Source organism: Muntiacus reevesi, chromosome 1, assembly GCF_963930625.1.
Source record: "Muntiacus reevesi chromosome 1, mMunRee1.1, whole genome shotgun sequence".
Taxonomy (NCBI): domain Eukaryota; kingdom Metazoa; phylum Chordata; class Mammalia; order Artiodactyla; family Cervidae; genus Muntiacus; species Muntiacus reevesi.
The window spans coordinates 205,185,424-205,208,797 of record NC_089249.1 but is presented as its reverse complement, the minus strand read 5'-3'; the positions used below and the strand labels follow the sequence as shown (position 1 = coordinate 205,208,797).

Genomic DNA, 23,374 nt, shown 5'->3' with positions numbered 1-23,374 from the left:
ATTTGAGAAGAGATTATAAACTTGCTTTCATGTAAAAATCTTTCATTATATGTAATAAATTAGATAGTATAATTCACCGTGGTCTTAGAGAGTGTATGTTATGTATTTTAAACTTGAGATACTAATTCTAAAACAGGTGCATTTGTAAAATAGGGGAAAACTTTATAGATTCATAGATCGATTAAAATGATCTCCTTGAGGTCTTACATTTGCTCTGTATCTATTTGCAATAATTTGGTGGAGCTGAACTTATGGACATATGGATTATGGTGGAGTTCCTACTTACGCATGGGAATCAATGAGAGAGCAGTGAAAGACAGTGTGGAATAATGTCCTAGAGCGTTGAAATGAATGGCATAAAAAGTTGTGTGGTAGGTGACTTGAAAGGAAAGACTTGATTTCTGGAGGAACTGGCTAGGCTGCATGGAAGTAGTGTCATCTGAGATGTCCTTGAAGACTTGAATAAGACCAGTGGATGACAGTGATTGGCAGGGGTTCTAGGATGGAAGGTAGTTTGAAACCAGTGCCATGCAGACCACTAAGGACTGTACCCAGTAAGTCTAGTGTCAGTACAATACAGAAGAAGGGCAAGATTGACTACATTATATGAAAGCAAATGATGTTGTCTCCAGATCTGGGTTAACTTACAGTCCCTTTTGGAACCCAGAAATAGCACACACTATCTAGTGATACTGAAGTGCAGTCAAATGCAGTTTACTCTGTTACTTCTCCTCCTAAAAAAGTGTGTACATGTTTCTTTATCCAAAATGAACATTGCACTTGCAGGTTTTTCAAACAAATGGAAGATGTCAAGTACTAGAGAGTAGTATATAGTTGTAATAGCTGTAAATAGAATGACTTTGAACTCTTAGTCTCTCTCTCCTGTCACCCTCAGTATCAAGAAGAGAACAGCACGGAGCATACGTTCCAGTCACTGTGTCACCCACTGGAAGGATGCTCAAAGCTCAGAGTTTTTCCAGCATGGCAGCTGTATTATTCTAGGGCACACTGACTCCTCATTCACAGTGTTAGTTTTCAATGAGGGCTCATCCCCATCTCTGCTGGCAGTATTACGGTGGGGTAACAAAACATGTTCTCCTGATTGATCAATAGAGTCTTCTATCATTATGAAACTTTAAGTGGAAATATGTATATGTAATAAAGTTCTATATATTTGATATTAACTATATTATACAGAATTTAAGAGGAAGGTATGCCTATTATCTTTATAATTTTCAGAGAACTTCCCATAAAACATTTCACCAGCAAAGTACATAATACATAGGATTATAGTAATAAAAATAAATTGATGAATACATGACTAAGAACATATCAAATTTAGAAAAGGGAGAGTCCATTGGTAGTTGAACTTCTTGGAGGATGATAATTTTGAAATGGGAGAAAAAATCAAATTCGTTAGGTACAGTGAAATAAAAATCAAGAGATCTTGGTAACACATTAACTATGGATGTGAAAGAGGCCGAAAAGGCCGAGATTTAGAACCTGCTGTGAGGAAGAGTGGGTGTGTCATTGGACATTGTTGTTGTTGAGTTGCTAAGTCATGTTTGACTCTTTGTGACCCCATGAACTGTACCACACCAGGTTTCCCTGTCCTTCACTATCTCCTGGAGTTTGCTCAAACTTTTGTCTGTTGGGTCGGTGATCACATATGGAAAGATAAAAGGAAGAGAGTTGATTTGACAGGGAAGAGATCACGTTATGTTGATAAGATCAATTTGAAATACAGGCCTAGATGAATGTTTAACTTTTCATTTAAAGAAAACATGAAAAAGATACTTCCCCTGGTTTGTTTTTATATTGCCCTATCTTATAATTGTCATGGACAAAAAGGCCTTATTAAATATAAGAAAGAGTACTGGCTTAGAATAACCCTGTTTTTTGTTTTTTTGTTTTCGTTGAAGGAGTCCAGTGATCTTGCATGAGTCTCTCTTATTTAATGAATGAATGAATTTATTTATTTTTGGCTGTTCTGGCTCTTTGTTGCTGCCTGTGGGCTTTCCGTAGTTGTGGTGAGCAGGGGAGACTCTAAGCCTAACATAATTTCACTGTTGTACAAGTGATTGGAGTAACTGAGAAAATACTAATGGGGAAGGAAATTCAATATGAAAAAATAGGAAAATGATGGAGATTTTCTCCTGCAAATATTTTTGCTATGAGCTACTATAAAGAAAAAGTTGACAGCTACAATCTTCTCATTGATAAATTTTCTGTTATATGGCTAGATAATGATTATTTGAAGAAAGGTTGAAGAAAAGTAGAATTTGTTTTATAAGAATGGAGAAAAAGAATATAAATTAAAATGAACAGATAAAGGTGCAGGCGACAGATTCTCCTATATTTTCAAAAACTGAAATGAACTTGAATTGAAATGGGGAGATGAAGATGAGTTTCAGGGACAAAATTTTTGGTAGTAAGACCTAGTAGTACTCATCGCAGATTTTCCTTATACTAAAACCCACCTGTCACCAGTGGTTCTGAGCCGTGGAATCACCTGCAGTCTCGCTCCTCAGAGTGGAGTCTGTGGAGCTGTGGTGGCAGGAACCTCAGCTGGGAGCTTTTTGGAATCGCAGACTCTCGGGTCCCTCCCCAGACCTACTGAATCATTTATTTTCAAATAAAAGTATACTTCATTTTAAGGCAGCAATTGTGTCTTAGAAGTTGTGTCCAACTCTTTGCAACCCCATGGACTGTATAGTCCATGGAATTCTCCAGGTCAGGATACTGGAGTGGGTAGCCTTTCCCTTCTCAAGAGGATCTTCCCAACTTGGAGATTGAACCCAGGTCTCCTGCATTGCAGGCGGATTCTTTACCAGCTGAGTCACAAGGAAAGCCCAAGAATACTGGAGTGGGTAGCCTATCCCTTCTCCAGCGGATCTTCTCAATATAGGAACCGAAGTAGGATCTCCTTCATTGCAGGCGGATTCTTTATCAACCGGTATCAGGGAAGGCCAAAGTAAAATTAAGGAGAATTAAATCATTTAAAATACACAAGAGATACTTGTTATTAGAGAATTCTGAACAGCATCCCTTTGGAAAATGAATAACTCCATGAATCATCTGTCCCTTCTCCCCGTCTCCTTTCCCTGTTGTGTATGTTTAAGTATTTCCACCTACGAGGGTTTCTTCTAAAGAAGGCACAAATGAAGAGAAACCATTCTCTGCCCAACCCCTTGGGGGTGAGACACAGGAGTGGTAATTATTGAAGCTGCATTCCTGAAGTGAGCAGAGATAAGAAATGATGATTATTACCATATTTGATTAAAGTAACAGGATAATTTAGGCAGATAAAATGTAATTAACCACTTTGGAATGAGTCCAAGTGATGATGGCTTCCCCTACCCTGTTCTTTGACCTTAAATTAAATCTTGCTGGGGTTCCTCCCAGATAATACTTAATAGGTTAAAATCATGGTGATGATATGTTTTCAGTGTGTTTGAAAAGATTAAACAAACAAGCAGGAAATAAAGGGTTTTGCATCTTCAGCCTGAAAATAGTGTACAGTTGGGACCTACAGTTTTTATCCCACCGTTTCACTGCTTGGTTTAGAAGCTTTCGATATTCTATAATGTCTGAGAGGCAGCAGAGGTACAGGATGGTGTCTGGGGGCCTTGGTGTTAAAGTGCTGGCTCTAGACTGTCCACTAGTACCAGGAGCTCATTGTGGCTTATTTGTGATGAAAATGGGATTGGACTAGACCAGGGGTCCCCAAACTCGAGGATCTAGAGCCTGATGATCTGAGGTAGAGCTGATGTAATAACAATAGAAATAAAGTGCACAATTAATGTAATGTGCTTGAATCATCCCCTAACCTTCTCCCCCTCCCTGCCCCCGTCCCGGTCTGTGGAAGAATTGTCTTCCACAAAACTGGTCCCTAGTACCAGAAAGGTTGGGGACCTCCGGACTAGACAATCAAGAAGATCCCTTCCCATTCTGTGACTTTAAGAGCCCCTGCAGATGAACATGGTGATGTGGACTGTTAGCCGAGGTGCTAATTGAGTTCAAACAGCAACCCAGGTATTATCCAAAGAAGTAGTGCTAAGGAGCAGGGGATGTCCTCCAGATCTCAGGGACTTTTGTCTTCATGGTGTGAGCACACAGCTTCCATAAAGTAGACCCTTGGAAAATGACAACTTGATTGTCTAATGATAAGTGGGTACTGAGCAAATTAGGTGTAGTCACAAGTATTTGGCAGTCATAATTTGAAGACTATTTACTAATAGGGAAAAATACTTATGACATTCCCTTAAATTCAAAAAGTAGATTTAAAATTATGTGGCTAGCATGAGGATGAAAATATAAAAGCAAAAAAAGCTAAACTAAAGCTAAAAGCTAAAAACCCCTAGGGATGGTAAGAGAAGTACAGGAAAATGCTATGGGTAATTAGGTAAGAGTTATACAATTTTCTCCCTTTCTTCTTAAAAATTTGTTTTCCAGATTTTCTGGTGTGATTATAATATCGTTAAAAATGAGAAATAAAAGACAGAGATTGTTTAGAAAATAAAAAGAATGTATGAAAAAGAACAGAAAGGAAATTTGGGGTGAAGAAGCCCAGAATCCGTCTCCTTTAAATTTGAGTGGAAACCTCAGTATCTGATCAATGTGAAAAGTAATTTATATTTAGCCTGTTGTTCATTAAGTTTGAAACTATGAATAATTCTAATGAGAAGTGTCAAGACTGAAGAGAAATGCTCAACCTTGGTAAATTTTATGGTTTGATTTCCCCTGAAATGTATATATTTCTCTGTTAAAGTAAAAGCAGGTTATTTTAGCTTTTACGTGTTGGCCTCTTTTAAGAGCCCTTTGAAGGCAGGAATTACATAGAATTTATTTAATAAATGTTTGTTGATTTGGAATCCTTAATGGTTTAATTACCCTTTTATAGAGAAGAGCTTTTTTATGTCTTAAAAGCAGAGAAACATCCTGCAAATGTAAGCTATTAATGAGCAGCAAATGTCCAGAAGAGGAAATTCATGTGCTTTAACATTTCCCTTTTTGAGGCAACTTTCCAGACTGCAAGGGATTAGTGAAAACACTTTTCACATTTGCTTGTGGAGTCAGCTCCCCCATCAAATGCAATGGCGAGTGTTTTGCCAAGGTACCTTAGTTGATATTGCTTTTACACTCCAAGGCATTTGGATCTTAACACTATAACATAGCATGTGAAATTATGGGAATACCGCATCAGATCTAGTTCTAACGAACTAATTTAGTTAGGCTAAATTATTACTGTAGAGCCTGGTAGATTACATTTTTTCACCCAAGAAACATTAATTTAGAGTTGTTCCTTTTTCATTCCCAAAGCACCTGTGGAAAGTTGTTCCATTTTTGCACATGGATAATGTGAGATTGCCTAGACAGCAGGTCCACACACAGAGGACACTCATTCACTTTTCTCTCCACTAGAAATGGAATGGAGAAATAATGTTGCAGGCTTCAAGATTCAGTTATTTGCAAGCCGTTGGCTTGTTGTTCAGTCACTCAGTTGTGTTCAACTCTTTGCCATCCCAAGGAATATAGCACGCCAGGCTTCCCTGCCCTTCACCATCTCCTGGAGCTTGCTCAGACTCATCTCCATTGAGTCAGTGATGCCATCCAGCCACCTCGTCCTCTGTAGTCCCCTTCTCCTCCTGCCTTTTATCTTTTGCAGCGTCAGGGGCTTTTCCAATGAGTCGGCTCCTCTTCATGTCAGGTGGCCAAAATACCGCAGCTTCAGCTTTAGCATCAGTCCTTCCAATGAACATTCAGGGTTGATTTCCTTTAGGATGGACTGGTTTGATCTCCTTGTCATCCAAGGCACTCTAGATAGGGAGGGAAAAGAATTGGTGAAGAAAGGCTTGGAATTTGCATCAGCGTGAACTTCAGGATGCTTCCCAAGTGGCTCAGTGGTAAAGAATCTGCCCGCCAATGCAGGAGACATAGGTTTGATCCCTGGGTTGGGAAGATCCCCTGGAAAAGGAAATGGCAACCCACTCCAGTACTGTTGACTGGGAAATCCCACAGAGATCCCACAGAGCTTGGCGGGCTACAGTCCATGGAGGCACGAAGAGTTAGACACGACTTGGTACTAAATGACAACAACCACAGCAAACCTCAGGACACTGCTAGGGGCCTGAAGAAAATCTAAACAGCTTCATGTGATATTTCATCTCAAGAAAATTTATATTTTAACAGAGACCTCTTGGCTTACCCAAAAGGAGTTATATCAGCGATGTAGGTGATTGCATACTTGATACTCGTCTGAACCTGTTCTTGCAGGTGTCGTCTGCTGGAGTAGAAGGAAGTAGTTTTGTGAAATGCATGTTAGAAATACAGAAGCCAAGTGGGAGGGATCTTCAAGAACACTTCTTACCCCGTTGCTTTACAATGTGGTAAATCCAAGGAAGTGAGATTCCCTGCTGAAGGTCAGCCAGGTTCTCAGTATCAGATCAAGATGCTAACAATCTTGCTTTCTTCTTATCCAGTGATCTTTTCATGAGGACCTACTACATTTGCCTCCGACCTGTGGAGGATCCCTAAATTTACCTAGAAATCAAGTTGCAATGTCCCAAAGAATCAAATACACGGAGTTTGAATAGTATGATGAGTTCATGGATGTCTCATGACAACTGAGAGAGACCACCTGGAGAAAGAAATAGCACTGTGTGTGAGGCCAGTACAGCTTAGCTTTCAAATCAAGAGTTTCTTTTCTTTATCTAACCTGAATTCTTCATGTAGAAATTTCAACCCCATTCCTTCCATGCTTTCTGTGGTTCATAGTTCCTTTTAATGAACTTGGCCTGTTGATCTGCAAGTGACTCACTTGGTGAGTCCAAGTGAGCCCATGATTGTGGCCCACTTTTGTTGTTATTGTTGTTAGCATGAATTAAAGATTCTAGTGGAAATCTTTAAGAGACTGCTAAAAAATATAAAACAAATTGTTTTATAAAGGGGATTCCCCAGATTTTCCTGTAGGCAAGAAATCTAAGCTCTTGAGCATGCAATAGACTGCTTTGAAATAAAGTAAGGAACTGAACAAGGGATATTCTTTATATTTTTTGGATCTTTTCAGCCACATTCTTAGACCCATCAGATTGCATGTTTTTACTCTTACAAGAATCTATTAATGAAAATATTTTGGAAAACAGACTGCTTAAGTAGCATCTGGGTGTTAGTATGATTATTTCAGGCTAATTGTCTCAGCCATATGTTTAGAATCAGGTTTAAAGACTTCTGTGTAGCTTCCATGTAGAGGCTGTATATATTCTTCCATTACCTGAAAGTAGGGCAGGTGCAAGAAAGAAAATTATTTGAAGTTCCAATCAGAGAAATATACTTTCTGATTTTCCAAAATCAGTAGCAAAATGTACTCAGATTTTCTGAGTACACTTATTATTTAATTTTTGAATTGAAAGTTGCTCAGTCATGTCCGACTCTTTGTGACCCCATGGACTGTAGTCCACGGAATTCTCCGGGCCAGAATACTGGAGTGGGTAGCCTATCTGTTCTCCAGGGGATCTTCCTGACCCAGGTCTCCTACATTGCAGATGGATTCTTTACCAGCTCAGCTATGGCTATTATTTATTGAGGCCTATGATGAAAACTTTTTTTGAAAGGTCTTGATATCCCTGGACCACACAGGGTATGGGATGCAACTAAAAATTACAGAAAAATATGTGGTGATTTTTAAAAAATATTTATTTATTTGGCTACCTTGGTTCTTAGTTGCAGTACGTGGGATCCAGTTCTCTGACTAGTGATTGAACCCAGGCCCCCTCCATTGTGATCATGGAGTCTCAGCCACTGGAGCACCAGGGAAGTCCCTGTAATGGTATGCTTTTAAACTTAGTAATGTCAGAGTTTTGGATGAATAGTAAGTGAGAAATTTTTTGAAATTTATAGCATAAACTCTTGTGTTTTAAATACTTTAATGTCAGGACTTTTAGGGTTCAAGTTCAAATAGAAACCCATCAAAACATGGAGATTTTGTTAAAAGTCATTGTGGAGTTGTAAGTACAGATAATTTAGCCAGTGACTGTTTTTTGGTACACAGTCTATCATTAATGTAAGAGAAATACTGACTGCTTCTCTTTTCTCTTCCTTTCAGCTACTCCGTGACTGTGCAAGAGTCATACCCACATCCTTTTGATCAAATTTACTACACTAGCTGCACCGACATTCTGAACTGGTTTAAATGCACGCGGCACAGGTAGTGGAAGCTCAGATGTGTTTATTTATTTGGCATAGTGAAGTGGAGTCTGACACAGTCAGAGATATTAAACACTTGAATAGCATTGAAACAAGTATACTATCAAGGGTGAAGCAGATCACCAGCCCAGGTTGGATGCATGAGACAAGTGCTCGGGCCTGGTGCACTGGGAGGACCCAGAGGGATGGGATGGAGAGGGAGGGGGAGGGGGGATCGGGATGGGGAACACATGTAAATCCATGGCTGATTCATGTCAATGTATGGCAAAAACCACTACAATATTGTAAAGTAACTAGCCTCCAAGTAATAAAAATAAATGAAAAAAAAAAATTTCAACAACAACAACAACAAAAATAAATAAAAAAATAAACACTTGAGAAGGTGGGCCCATTCATAGAGTGGATAGCTGTTGAGTGCAGGTGGTTGTTGTAGCCATGTTCCAAGCTGCAGGAGATATGGAAATACAGAAAGATTGTCTGTCCCTTGAGGAACTTACACAGAAAACATCTACTGATTACCATCATTTGATTAGCTGAAGTCACCCATCTGTTGAGCAAAACTGTGAAGATACTGTAAAATATGGATATCACCAGATATCAAAAAACTCTATCTTAGCATATATTTCTACTTGAACATCTAATTCAATTTAGACGAACTTAAATTTGAATTAAATTTAAGAAAAATAAGCCACATGTTTATTTTTTCTATAAATGTGAAAACAGAAAACAAAAACACTATATTAAATAATCATGTTAATATGGAAGGAAACTGTGCTACCTTGATTTCATTAGTAAAGTACTTGTTGTCTGGGTTGTGGGTGGAATGTGGTACCTGCTGACCTATGCGGCACTAAATGATGCCACACTCATTATTGTTTCTTAGTACAAACTTTCCTTGACTGCTTTGTCTAAACCAGCATTCCTTCATGTCACAATCTATTCCCTTACTATTCCCTTACTCAAGCTTTATTTTTTGACAGTATTTAATCATTACCAGCCACTATTTGATAATATATTTGTTGAACGTGTATCTTAAATTATACAGGTCTGTCTTCCACAGTAGAATGTAAATTCCTTGAGGGCAAGAGCTTTATATTCTTTCACTCACTGTGAGCTCTTTTCCCAATGCCTGGAATATAGTAAGTGCTCAATAAACATGTGTTATATAAATGGATCAGTAAATGAATGAAGCTTGAGTTATATGTAACAGTCTTCATCTTTTGGTGTCCTATTTTGTAGTAGGGTAAAAATGCATTGACGTAGATTTTTAAAGGATTTCTCTGAATTCTTCCTCTAAAGCCTATATAAATAAGTGATGAATGATTAGATAAGTAATACATATGAAACTGATCAGTATCATAAAATAGCTCAAGTGAAGTAGGGAAGACATGAAGCTTCTGATTCCTTGGAAAAAGTGCTGGTTGACTTAAGTGTCCATTCGGTGTATTCTTAGCAAATTGGTGAGTTAGTATAATATTGCTCAAAATATATATCCCATGTTTCTTATTTATTATATTGAAGGACCTTGCTTTTTATGCTTATGTCATGTTGATAGTTTTTTGGTATTAAAATATAAATTTTTGATTTCTAACCGAATTGCAGATCAAAAGATGTGACGATGTGATTTTTTTTTTTCTGACATCTATATAGAATCAGTTATCGGACCGCCTATCGACATGGAGAGAAAACTATGTACAGGCGCAAGTCCCAGTGTTGTCCTGGATTTTATGAGAGCAGGGAAATGTGTGTCCGTAAGTAAGACTTAACATTTCCTGGAAGTTCATTTATTTTTCCCAGTGTTGGTTTGCATCTGTTAATGGCAGCCTACAGAGATGGAGATTGAGGCCTGTGGAGATGGGGCATCTGGGATCCTTCCCTGATACTCACTGCTGCTGTCTTGGCCTGTGTGAGCAGGGAAGCATTCACTATGTCCCTCTGTCCTGTCACAAGTCTCCAAATGAAAGTCACTTGAGGAGAAAGCAGAAGTTCCAGAAAGATGATTCAAGGTTGGATGCTGCAATGTTCCTTACAATTCTTCAAGAAAAGTCTGTTTGGAAATCAGTCAAGGAGTCATTAGAGAAGAGAACAGAAATGTAAGCTTCCTGCAGCAACTCACCAGAGTCTTGAGTCAACTTTCAAGGGGCCAGCATGTTCATTTCTGGTACATAGGCTGAAAGGCTCATTAAGGAGCTTTCACAATATGAAATGGCTGTAAGTCTGAATCACAAAGTAGACCTTCTTTTTTCATTGGCATTTCTTTCTTCCCTCCCCTCCCCATCTCACTGATTCATTTTGAGATGTCTTGAGAGAAGTTTGATGTGTTATGATACCCTTTAGGAAATCTTAGACTATCATGTGGAATGTAGTTTGCAGTTATGCTTTCTAACTATTGTGTGTAGGACTCTTAGAGACACTTAAGATAGGTATTATTAAAAATGATTTTATTCAAATGTTTTGGCTCAACAAAAAGCTGGAAGGACACCTTTGCTTTCTGAGATGAGATACTGATGTTGAGTAGTAAAAAGAGACAGAGTTTTGCTCTAACGTGGAGGCACTAGAAACTTCTGATCATGTCTGGGCTTAAGACTCCACAGAACTGAATGATAACACTGACTTGGCCACCACTCAACTGGGTGGCCTTGGATAAACCATTTATAAATGGGTTTATAATTTTATTTGAGACTAATCTGCTCTAAATAGAGAGAGGGCTTGGACCAGTATCTGTATCATCTTCCTTCTAACCTTTGGAGTCTATTCTTTATATAGAAAGGGGGTAGTGTTAGTCACTCAGTCATGTCCGACTCTTTGTGACCCCATGGACTGAAGCCCTCCAGGCTCCTCTGTCCATGGAACTCTCCAGACAAGAGTGTGGGTGTGGGTTGCCATTCTGTTCTCCAGGGTATATAGAAAGAGTGATATCTCAAATTCGGTTCAAAACCAAGGCTACATATGATAATAAATGTTCATTGAAGAGAAATTAGAAAATGTAACTAAGCAAAAAGAAAAAAATGCAAATATATTGTGAATGTCTTTCCTGGTCAGTAAATGTACTTCTGCAACAATTTACAAATGTCAGTATTTATTGCATTATAGATGTTTATTTAACTGATATCAGCTCTTGAATATTTATGTGATTTCCATGTTTTAACCATTATGGACTACATTAGAAGATGTCATCGTGATTAAATCTTTGTTCATCTATATAATTAATAGGTAAGGGTACCTTCATAGAAGTAGAATTTCTGGGTTAGAGGCATATACATATCCCTAGAATATTTGGTGTGTTTTCAATTTATACCCCCACCAGCAGTATAGCATGTGTTTTTGCTTATGTGGTGGTGGTGATTTAGTTGTTAAATTGTGTCTGACTTTTTGCAACCCCATGGACTGTAGCCCACCAGGCTACTCTGTCCATGGGATTTCCCAGCAAGAATACTGGAGTGGGTTGCCATGCCCTCCTCCAGGGGATCTTCCCAACCCAGAGATTGAACCCAGGTTTCCTGCATTGCAGGCGGATTCTTTACCAACTGAACCACCAGGAAAGCCCATCTTGTTGCTTATACCCTGTGCCAATTTTCCTTTTGCTATTTTCCCCTAATTTGCGTGTGTTTGATTAATAGTGGTGCTGAATAAGAAAAATTATGTTTATAATCAAACATCTTTGAGAATAATCACAAACTGATCTCTGTGGCCTAGGCTGATGGGAAATTTTCAGGGGAAGTCCTTGAGTACACACAGCTTGCAGAGTGGGGCGGCCTGGCTGGTCAGGCTAGCCACTTCCAAGATTCTTCAGGGAGACATTTTCTTGGTGTACTTGCCGGGATTCAAACCTACAAGCCTAGTTGTCAGCACACTGAGAAAATAGCTCTATCTTGTGGATTTTTTTTGTTAACCCAAGTCCTAAGAGTCATATATAAAGTCGGGGTGCTAATTCATTGTTACACAGAACTTGGAGAGGTGCTGACACAGTCACACCTTCCCTCCTTGAAGATCTGGCAAGTGGGAAACTAAATTTCATTGGCCGCTGATGTAGGGATTGTGGATCTGAGCAAGGTTAGTTAGAAATTTCAGTGCTTCATGGTTCTAGCCTTCCAGAGCCCGATACCTCCATCAGTAATACAGCTAATCTCAGAAAGCAGGGCAATCCCACAGGACCGTCATACTGGGTAAAAATTATTGCCATAATGTGATGGTAAAGATATTATAACTCTTCCTTGGGATAAGTCTCATACTAGCCAGTATGACTCCTGACTGCTTGGATGGCCATCTCTAGCATTTGTCGCTAAAATTTTCCTTTTCTTGCAGTTTTCCTTTAGATATGTTAATACATTTAATCAGCTCACTGTCTGGTCTCAGAGGCCTGGGAGCTGTTTGGTCTCTTTAAGGGTAATTTTGTATCTCTCCACTCTGATGTCTTGATTTCATAGCTTAACCCCAGAAGACAAGCATGCTTCCGTTACTTCCCTGTTCTCGGGGATGCCGCTGGTACATCTTCTGTTCTCTCGACAGCTGGCACTGGTGAGACACCCTTGTGGATAGAGAAGGAAGAGAGAACACATGATTCTTGTTTCTGCTTTCATAATCTTTTTTTTTTTTCAACTAGGTTTTGCTGCCAGGTCCCCAGCTCAGTCACCATTTTAACTGTTTCCAGCAAGTTATCAAAAGGAATTGAAGCACACGAATTGGTTATAATTTTGGTTTGATTTTGTTAGTTTACCTAGAAGGCAAAAAAAGGATGGTTTCACATAGCAACCTATATTAGAAACTTTAGTTTCTTTTACATGGCTGACGTAGCTCCCCTGGAGAACAAGTCCCATCTTCCCATTCCTCCCTCCCCTGCTTCATCCTGCCCAGGATTATTCATTTCTGCTAAACTCTCAGGTTGTACAGAAGCTGCTGGTCCACAGATCACACTTTAGGTAAAAGGCCCTGTGTTCAGAAGACAGACATTTACCATCAGGCAGGAAGAGCCAAAACAAAAAATGTAGGGAATAATGTGGTTAGAAGCCTTTCCTTAGAATCTGGCTGGAAAAAAGAATGGAGTGGAAAATTTTCCAAGAAGAAAATGTTGCTAGACATGAAGATGTCTATAATTCCTTTGTGAGGTTTTAACCTGTTCATAAAATTACACTTGTAAGGTTATTCATTTTTCAAAGTTCCTGTGATTGCCTGATTGTGTTTCATTATTTTTAAAAACTGGAATGTCATTTATTTTCTTGACTTAAAAAATTGAAATAGAGTTGACATAAAATATGTTAGTTTCTGGTTAGTGATTTGACATTTGCATATATTAACAAATAATCTCCAGGATAAATCTAATAACTACCTATCAAAATTATTACAAAGCTATTATAATATTATTAGCTGTATTCCTTGTGCTATATATTACATCTATGTGGCTTATTTTATAACTGGAGGGTTTTGCTTCTTAATTCCTCTCCACCCATTTCACCCTCAACCCCCAGTGCCAGAAACCACTCATTTGTTCTCTGTAGCTGTGATTCTGTTTTCATTTTGTTTTTAGATTTCACATACAGTTAGAACCAGACCGTATATGTCTTTTTTTTGGCCTGACTTATTTCACTTAGCATCATACCCTCTGCGTGCGTGCTAAGTTGCTTCAGTCTTGTCCAACTCTTTGAGACTCTATGGACCGTATGCCGCCAGGCTCCTCTGTCCATGGGGATTCTCTAGGCAAGAATATTGGAGTGGGTTGCCATGCCCTCATCCAGGGGAATTTTCCCAACCCAGGGACTGAACCCACACAATACCCTCTAGATCTATTCATATTGTTGGAAATAGCAAAATTTCACTCTTTCTATGGCTGAATAGTATTCCACTAAATCTGCATATCGCATCTTTTTTATCCATTTATCCACTGACAGACACTAGGTTGTTTCCATGTGTTGACTTTTGTAAATAATGCTTCAGTGAACATGAGATGCAGGTAATCTTTTTGTGTTAGTGTTTTGTTTCCATCAAATGAATACACAGAAGTGGAACTGCTAGATCATATGGTAGTTCTCAGAGAAGGCAATGACACCCCACTCCAGTACTCTTGCCTGGAAAATCCCATGGACGGAGGAGCCTGGTAGGCTGCAGTCCATGGGGTCGCTAAGAGTCGGACACAACTGAGCGACTTCCCTTTCACTTTTCACTTTCATGCATTGGAGAAGGAAATGGCAACCCACTCCAGTGTTCTTGCCTGGAGAATCCCAGGATGGAGGGGCCTGGTGGGCTGCCGTCTATGGGGTCGCACAGAGTCGGACACGACTGAAGCGACTTAGCAGCAGCAGCAGCAGTAGCATGGTAGTTCTATTTTTAATTGTTTTGAGCAACCTCCATACAGTTTTTCATAGTAGCTATCCTATTTTACATTCCCACCAATGTTGCACGAGGATTCCCTTTTCCCCACATCCTCACCAACATTTATTGTATCTTGTCTGTTGGATGATAGCTATACTAACAAGTGTGAGGTGATATCTCATTGTGGTTTTGATTTGCATTTCCCTGATGATTAGTGATGATGGGCACCTTTTCGTGTACCTGTTGGCCATCCGTATGCCTTCTTTAGAAAAAGGTATTTTCAAATCCTTTGCCCGTGTTTTAATCAGGTTTGCTTTTTGCTTGGTGACGGGCTTGTCGCTGTTTGCTTTGCAGTAGTTTTTAGTTTGATGCAGTCTCATTTGTTTATTTTTGCTCCTGTAGTCTTTGCTTTTGGTGTAAATCCAAAGAGTCATCACTGAAACCCATGTCAAGGACTTTACACCTATGTTTTCTTCTAAGAGTTTTATGGTTTCAGGTCTTGCGTTCAAGTCTTTAATCCATTTTGAGTAGATTTTTGTGTATGGTGTAATATATGATCCAGTTTCACTTTTTTGCATAGGGTTGTACAGTTTTCCCAATCCCATTGATTGAAAGGATTGTTCGTTTCCTGTTTTATGTTCTTGACTGTTTTGTCACAAATTAACTGACCATATATGTATGGGTTTGTTTCTGGACTCTGTATTCTGGTCCACTGATCTATGAGTCTGTTTTTATGCCAGTACTATACTGATTACTACAACTTTGTAATAAAGTTTGAAATCACAGAGTGTGGATACCTCTAGCTTTGTTCTTTCTCAAGATCACTGTAGCTATCTGGAGTCATTTGTGGTTCCACACAAATTTTAGGATTGTTTTTTCTATTTCTGTGAAAAATATCATTGGGTTTTTGATAGAGATTGAATTGAACCTGTAAATTTGGTAGTATGGACAATTTAACAATATAAATTCTTCCAACCATGAGCATGGAATGTATAAAATGTATTTGAGTCAGGCTTTCTGTATTTGTATCTTCAATTTCTTTCATCAACTTATTATAGTTTTTAGTGTAAAGGTCTTTCACCTCTTTAGTGAAATTATTCCTAGGTTTTAAATTCTTTTTGATGTCATTATAAATGGGAATTTTTTATTAATTTATTTTCCTGATCACTTTTACAATTAGTATTAGCAATTAATTTTAATTTACTCAAGTTATAAATCCAAAACCTAGTTGTTTCTTGACATAGAAAAAGAACTTACTGTTACCAAAGGGGAAAGGGAAGGTGGAGGGATAAATTAGGAGTATGGGATTAAGAGATACACAGTACTATAAATAAAATAGATAAGCAAAGATTTACTGTATAATACAGGGAACTATATTCAGTATCTTATAATAACCTAAATTGGAAAACAATCTGACAAATATAACTGAATCACTTTGTTGTACACCTGAAACTAACACAATATTACAAATCAACTCTACTTCAATTAAAAAAACAACAATAGAAATAATAAAACCTACTTGTTCTTGAGCTAAGTTCACCTGACAGATGTCTTACTCATCAGTGATTGATTTTTTTGTAGCTTTTGCCGTTAAGATATATAAATGTATATATATATATTTTTTTCCTTTTTTTTGCCTAACTTTAACCACCATGGTAATTGCTGCACTTATGTTTTCTTTTCATGTAGTTCTTATCTTTCATGACCATGCATCCCTTGTAAATATTACTGTCTGGTTGCATTTTGCCAATGTCATGGCTACATTTGAATTCCAAATCATAACCTCTGAGGTCATCTTGTTCATCCTCTTCCACCCTGCCTTGGTGCTGGTCCCATGTATTCTCTGAAGTCGTGAGAGTGGACATTGTTTGGCTCTTTCTCCACAAGATCAGTAGTCTTAGACACTTCCTATTTTCCATCTTCTCAACCTTGATCCCTCAAGATTTCATATAAGTCTTTCCTTTTAAAGTTTCGATCTTGTTCCTAAAATGAAAAGATGCATAGCACAAACTGGCTTAAATGCAGTATTCCCGGGTTATCTGTTAACATTTATTTCCTCCTCACTTTTTGACTGCCTCACTTACATTTTCTTCCTTTCTTCTTTCTTTCCTTCCTTTCTGCCTTCCTGCCTACCTACTCATTCTAATGTTGGACACTTAAATGTTGCTCACTGTAGCCGCTAAACTATCTTGAATCTCTTTGTACACATGAAAGAGTCATAAGACAAATTTAGTAGGATTTCTGGGACAAAGAGTATGTATTTTGTATCAGAAAAGATTAGGTTTGGCTGTGAGATAAAAGTTTGTTTCTTTCTCACCTGAATCCAGAGGTTGGTAAACCAATAGGAAGCCCAGCAATTTCCACCTTTCTGCTCCACCATCTCTAGGGTGCAGACTTCATCTTCATGTGCCGTTATTGATTTCCTCACATCAATCTAGGTCCCCAGCAGTGGGTAGAAGAGGCAAATGACAATGCCAGCTATTTCCTGAGGAGAGTTCCTAGAAATGATCCCATTCCATTTCTGCTTTGGTGAGTACTTAGTTACGTGACCTCATTGAGCTGCACGGGCATCTTTATTCTAAGTGGTCAGGAGCCCAGTAAAAATATATTTCTATAGGAAGGAAAGAATGGAATACTAGGAGAAAGGAGAAATCTGAGTCACATTTTAAGACTTTTTGATACAGACTTCCAAATTGCTATCTAAATTGGTTCTAACAACTTGCCTGCCCACAAGGAATATATGAAGGTGCCCACTTCCCTGTATTCTTACCAACACTAGATATGATTATTGCTTTCAGGCTTCTGGGTGACAAGAGTACCTTGCTTTTCTTTGCATTTCCTTACTTACTAGTGTTGCTGTTCTCTTAAGAAACATATATTTGTTAGCTACTTGTATTTTGGTTTCAAGGGGGATAAAGTAGACTGCTTTGTCTTCAAACAGCTATGGAAACGCTGTTTAGAAACAATAGGTGGTGGTGGAGAGAGAAATGGGCTGATTTCCCAGCTGGTAAAGGAGATAGTTTGAGACTGAGACTTGAATATTAAATGCCAGGAGTCAAACCAGCAGGTGCTTCAAGCTTCTTACCCTTACCACTGTCACTGGAATCCATTCTCCCCACCCTAAAGTCCACAGGTCCCCCTCTCCCAAGGCCTCACCAGGAATGGTTTGGAGCCAGGGTGGCCGCTTGACTTCTCCCACGGCCCCCACCATCAACACCAAGGAGAGAGCCATGATCTCTTCCCCTGTAGCAGCGGGGGCACCCCCAGCAGTCCTAGACAGTGACACATGAGCTTGTGGGTCGGTGGAAAGGAGTTGAGACCCAGACTCGTGATCCCCATGTTCTTGTACTTGAGTAGTGAATAAGGACTTGAGGCTGTCCTAGGCATCTAACCGCTGTTAGCAACATTAGAACTTTAGGAAGATGTGCTGGGTTTACACACGACCAATTTCCAAACATGTCTTTGGTGCCTGACCTCTTTGCAAGTGGGAGTTGCTTGTAAATTTGGTTTCTTGGGACTAGGAAAAGCTCACAGCAAAACAGCAGAATGAGAAGTTGGCAACTGTCCCTCCTTGGGAAGGATTGGCTAATCCGAAGATGAGACTAGAAATGCATTCTCCCTCCCACGTCCATGACTGATGGCAGAGAAAGCAGATCGCTGGGAGCGGGGCTGCCTGCCCCAGGACTGTGAGTGGACAGAGGGCATGGCCTGGGGCTCTTCCCCAGTGCAGCTCCGGTCCTTAGTCTCTATGCCCCGACTTCTGTTGCTGGATGCTGCTGCAGAGGAAAGGACATTTGTGATGACTGTTTCCTCTGTGGTGAACTTGACTCTGTTGCCTACTTTTCTTAGATGCATATATGTGTGCTAAGTTGCTTCACTCATGTCCAACTCTTTGCAGCCCCATGGACTGTAGCCCACCAGGCTCCTCTGTCCATGGGTTCTCCAGGCAAGAATACTGCAGTGGTTGCCGTGTCCTCCTCTAGGGGATCTTTCCAACCCAAGGATCAAATCCATGTCTCTTAACATCTCTTGCTTTATCAGGTGGGTTCTTTACCACTCGCACCACCTGGGAAGCCCCTTTTATTAGATGGTGGAGGTCAAACACTCACTTCAAGTTAAAGCTGTGATGGAGGCTTTGCAGCCCGTGTGACTTGCAGGGGAGACATAGGAAGAGGTTTAGGGACTGAGTTGCCACCCTGTGGTCTTGTAGGCCAGCCCTGGTGGTAGAGGACCAGTTCCCAAGGATGTGCCCTGGCTGTCCTTGCACCCAGTAAGAGAACTTTGGAACCGTACATGAGAAGCCTCCACTCCCACACACTGAACTGTATATGATTTCCTGTGCTTAGCAGAGAGCAGTGTGACAATTGATTACCATAGCACTGAATGAATATTCACAGCTGATTTTTCACTTGGCCAGGTTTGTGAAAAAAACTGAACTGGCTGGAGGCAAAGAAGGAGCTACAACTCTGGTCTGTGTTTATGTAATAAATAATTCCTGCAAATGAGCTTGACTCTTGCTTGAATGTCATGTATCAGTAAGCAGTGGGTTGTAAACTGAAATTTGGGGTTAAGAGCTTAAAGACATTTGCAGCTCACTTAACCCAGGACTGTTTTCCTTACAGGAGAAAGATATGTCATCCGGGTGGTTCTTCAGGGGGCCCAGTTATGCTGTTTGCCACATAACTCATAGATTTCTTCCTATGTCTTCTTTTATATTGGAATGTTATGTTATATTGGACTGGAATTAACAAAAAGTTTCCCTTTGGGGAGAGAGGGTAACATCTCTTAGGAGCCACTACCTGGAACATCATGTTTAGAAGAGAGTGAGACCATCATGAGACCATGTCTGTGCTAAGAGGGAGAACAGAATGACTCATTAATGATTTCTGTCATGGTCATTGGGTGGCCCGAGTGCCCCACATTTGCCATCCCTGTGTTAGACTCTTTCTGGCATCCTATGACCTTTTGGACCTCTTACATCATGGAGATATCAACTGAGGTTCCTGAATTATGCACCTGGTCATAGGTTCATGTTATACCTTCTCCAATTAACTGAGAAGTTATATGTACTATTCCTGCCCTTGTCTCCAGGAAGAATGAGTTTCCTCTTTGTGAGCTGGAATATTTGGCAGGCTAACTCAGGATAATATTGTCAGCAATTTTGTTTAAGGAATGGAAAAACATTTTCAATTTTGCCCCACTGTCAGCCCCTGGAGGGGAAATACAGGTTTGGGGAACTGGCCGAATGGGCAAGGTTTTTGGAAAGAACTTCCTGTGGGTTCTTGTTTCCCTCACCTGGAGATGATGAAGTTGCTGTTGTTCAGTTGCTTGGACATGCCAAACTCTTTGCAACCCCATGAACTGCAGCATGTCCAACTTACCTGTCCTTCACTAGCTCCCTGAGTTTGCTCAAACACATGTCCGTTGAGTCAGTGATGCCATTCAACCATCTCATCCTCTGTCACCCCCTTCTCCTCTTGCCCTCAATCATTCCCAGCATCAGGGTCTTTTCCAATGAGTTGGCTCTTCCTATCAGGTGGCCAGAGTTTTGGAGCTTCAGCTGTAGTATCAATCCTTCCGATAAATATTCAGGGCTGATGTCCTTTTGGATTGACTGGTTTGATCTCTTTGCTGTCCAAGGGAGATGGTGGAGGGACACATTTAATTCTTTGTCCAGGCTTCATGTCATTTTGATCTGCTGCTGCTGAAAAGTTTTGGACTCAGATTTTTCTGGATGAGAAGAGCTAGAGTACAGGGCAAAAGCCTTGTTTGGGGCTGTGAAGATTCAGCCTTTGGCAGAGGACTGTTTTGGATGAGCGGTGCTTTTCTGGGGCATTCGGGGAACGTGGTGAGGATTTAGGGGAGAAGGAGCACCTCTCTGAAGTTGAAGGCAATCAGAGCTTTCTGTTCCTGATTTGTCTGACTCCCACACTCACAGGCTTGTTTAATAATAAAGTTGTGATCTTGTCAAATATTTCCAAACAACCTTGGTGTGTAGACTCTTTTAAGCAGACCCTTTTGAGTACAGATAAAAGTGAGACAATCCTGTTACGCTATCCAAAGAGACCCTGAAGTGACAGCAAAACCAGATGGTATGTTCCTAAGTACACCTACCCGTGATGCCCTTTCTGCCACTGGCAGTGGATTTTTTCATGTTTCCATAGGGACCCTGCCTTCTGTTGCCATGGAGCCCGACTTGGTTCAGAGGAATGTACCAGTAAATGCTGGGAAAGATTCTTTGTCCGCATACTGCACCAGCAGAAATTCCAATTTTCCCACACATCTATTAGAACCTAACTTACGTTTTCTGATTTGGGTCTTTGGTATGTGCTAGTAGTGAAGATTGGAAATCTGATAAACAATGCAGGAAACCTTTTTTGTTTTATTGCTTATAATGCATGCTGACTACTTAGGATTTTATAGATAGAAACCCTGAATTTAATAATGATAATAAAACTTCTATGTTTAGCCTCCATCTGCCTGTTTTTTCCTTAAAAAAGTTTGACTTTAGAGTCCCATGGAGACAGGGCCAAAGGAAAACAATGGAAAGCTTTACCTTATCTCTAGAAAATTAGTTTCTGCTATTTCAGTCTTTGCAGACAGGGAGAATTTTTACAGTTCCAATCATGTATGCAGTCTCCTTACGGGGATAGATAATAGCTAATATAAATGCTCAGAACTGAGAAGCAATTTTTTTTATTGCACTATAACTTTTTAGAGAGACCTAATTTAAAAGTAATGGGAAAATTACATTTTGATCTAAGTGACCAACCACAAAATAGTGACATGACCAGGTGATGATGAACTTGCATTTTTTAGTCTGGGATAGCTGCTGTCAGCACTTTCACAAATAATCCAGTGGTAAACTTAGCACACCCCTCCAACCACATACACAGATGCTAAGGGGAGAGATTGATACAGGCAGTGCTCTGTGGGTACTGATCTTTCCTGGTGTGTGCGTTCAGTCCCTCAGTCATGTCCGACTCATTGTGACTCTCTGGACTGTAGCCCGCCAGGCTCCTCAGTCCATGGGATTCTCCGGGTAAGAATATTGGTGCCATTACCTCCTCCAGGAGATAATCTTCCACAAGCCTGGAAGTGTAGTTGCTCAGTTGTGTCTGACTCTTTGTGACCCCATGGACTGCAGCCCACCAAGCTCCTCTGTCCATGGGATTCTCCAGGTAAGAATACTGGAATAGGTTACCATTTCCTTCTCCAGGCGCTTTTCCTGACCCAGGAATTGAACCCAGGTCTCATGCGTTGCGTGCGGATTCTTTCCCTCTGAGCCATCAGGGAAGCCCGTGTTCTTTCCTGAAGCTACGGTAATAGCCCAAGTTCCAGATGTAGTGGTTTTTTTTTTTTTTTTTCTTTTTTTCCTTGATGAGTAATTCTTATAAAGATTGAAAGGAAATTATCTAGAGGTCCAAGAGAACCACCGCAGAGAAAAGCAGCCGTCTTAGGTTACAGAGGGCAGCAGGGTGTGAAGGTCGGCCTCCCTGACCAGCTGGGCTCATTGGAGAAGCAAAGGCTATGATGGCAAGTCTATAGATATGCCACCCAAACTGAGATTTAAACTTTAATTTTGTTGTTTATTTTAGTTGCTGAGTCGTGTTCGACTCTGCGACCCCATGGACCATACATAACCCTCTAGGCTCCTCTGTCCATGGGATTTCCCAGGCAAGAATACTAGAGTGGGTTGCTATTCCCGTCTCTAGGGGATCTTCCTGTTCCGTGGATTGAACCTGCGTCTCCTGCACTGGCAGGCGGATTCTTTACCACTGGACCACCAGGGAAGCCCCAAGCTTTGAAAACAACTGAATCAGTTGATTGAACTTAGCATGTAATCAAGGGGCAGAAAAAGAAATGTGCTACCTCAGATGGAATCCGTCTGTTGATCCAGAGAAGAGAATAGGTGTCCAGAGACTTGGACCCCCTGGGCATCACGTGTAGTTGCGTGGCCCTGGGGTGATCTATGGAGTACTCTTTGCAGAATTCACTGTTGCATTTAGCCAGTAAAATTGCAAAGTGCCTTGTCTTAGATTCCCTTTCTCAAAAATTTAAATTTGACTTTTAAATTTTTGTTGGAGTAAAGGCATGTCTCAAACTTACTTGACCATGCAATTCCCTACCCCTCCGCCCCTCTTTTCTATTTCTTCTAAGAACAGAATGGGACTGATAGTTTCCAGCGTCTACTTATTTGGGAAATGATGCTGTAAGGCCTTTGGTTTGCTTTTATGTAACCTTAGACTGGTAATTATAAATATTTAACTTTATCAGAAACTCTTTAAATGTTTATTGTTTTCTTCAACTTTATTGAGATATTATTGACAAATAACATTGTGTAAGTTTAAGGTATACAGTGTGATGATTTGATAGACTTACATACTGAAAAATGATTACCATAGAGGGTTAGTTAACACCTCCTTCATCTAACATAGTTACCATTTATTTTTTGTGGTGAGGATATCTAAAATTTACTCTCTTAACAGCTTTTAAGTATGTAGTACAATGTTGTTGTCTAAAATCACTCCGCTGTACATTAGCTCCCAAGAAATTATTCATCTTACAACTGAAAGTTTGTGCCCTTGGACAAAGAGCCCCCCATTTTTCTCACTCCCACCCCCTGAAACCACCATTCTACTCTCTATTTGTCCATCTTTTTCTGATTTCACATATAAATAATATCATACAGTATTTCTCTTTGTCTGACTTACATCACTTAGAATAATGCCTTCAGGGTCATCCATGTTGTTTTAAGTGGCAGAATTTCCTTCTTTTTTATGGATAAATAATAGTTCGTTGAATATGTGTGTGTGTGTATGTGGGTGTATATGTATACACCCACATACATACATATATATAC

General features: G+C 39.9%; 1 protein-coding gene across 3 annotated transcripts in view; it reads left to right on the top strand.

Moving 5' to 3' along the window:
* The window catches only part of MEGF10 (multiple EGF like domains 10), a 171,516-nt gene that overhangs the window by 43,413 nt on the left and 104,729 nt on the right, over positions 1–23,374 (top strand). For all 3 annotated transcript variants that reach the window (XM_065918183.1, XM_065918180.1, XM_065918182.1), the window contains exons 3-4: positions 8,105–8,206; positions 9,856–9,956. In XM_065918183.1, coding sequence (XP_065774255.1) covers positions 8,105–8,206; positions 9,856–9,956 — 203 coding nt within the window. The remainder of the gene's footprint in view (positions 1–8,104; positions 8,207–9,855; positions 9,957–23,374) is intronic.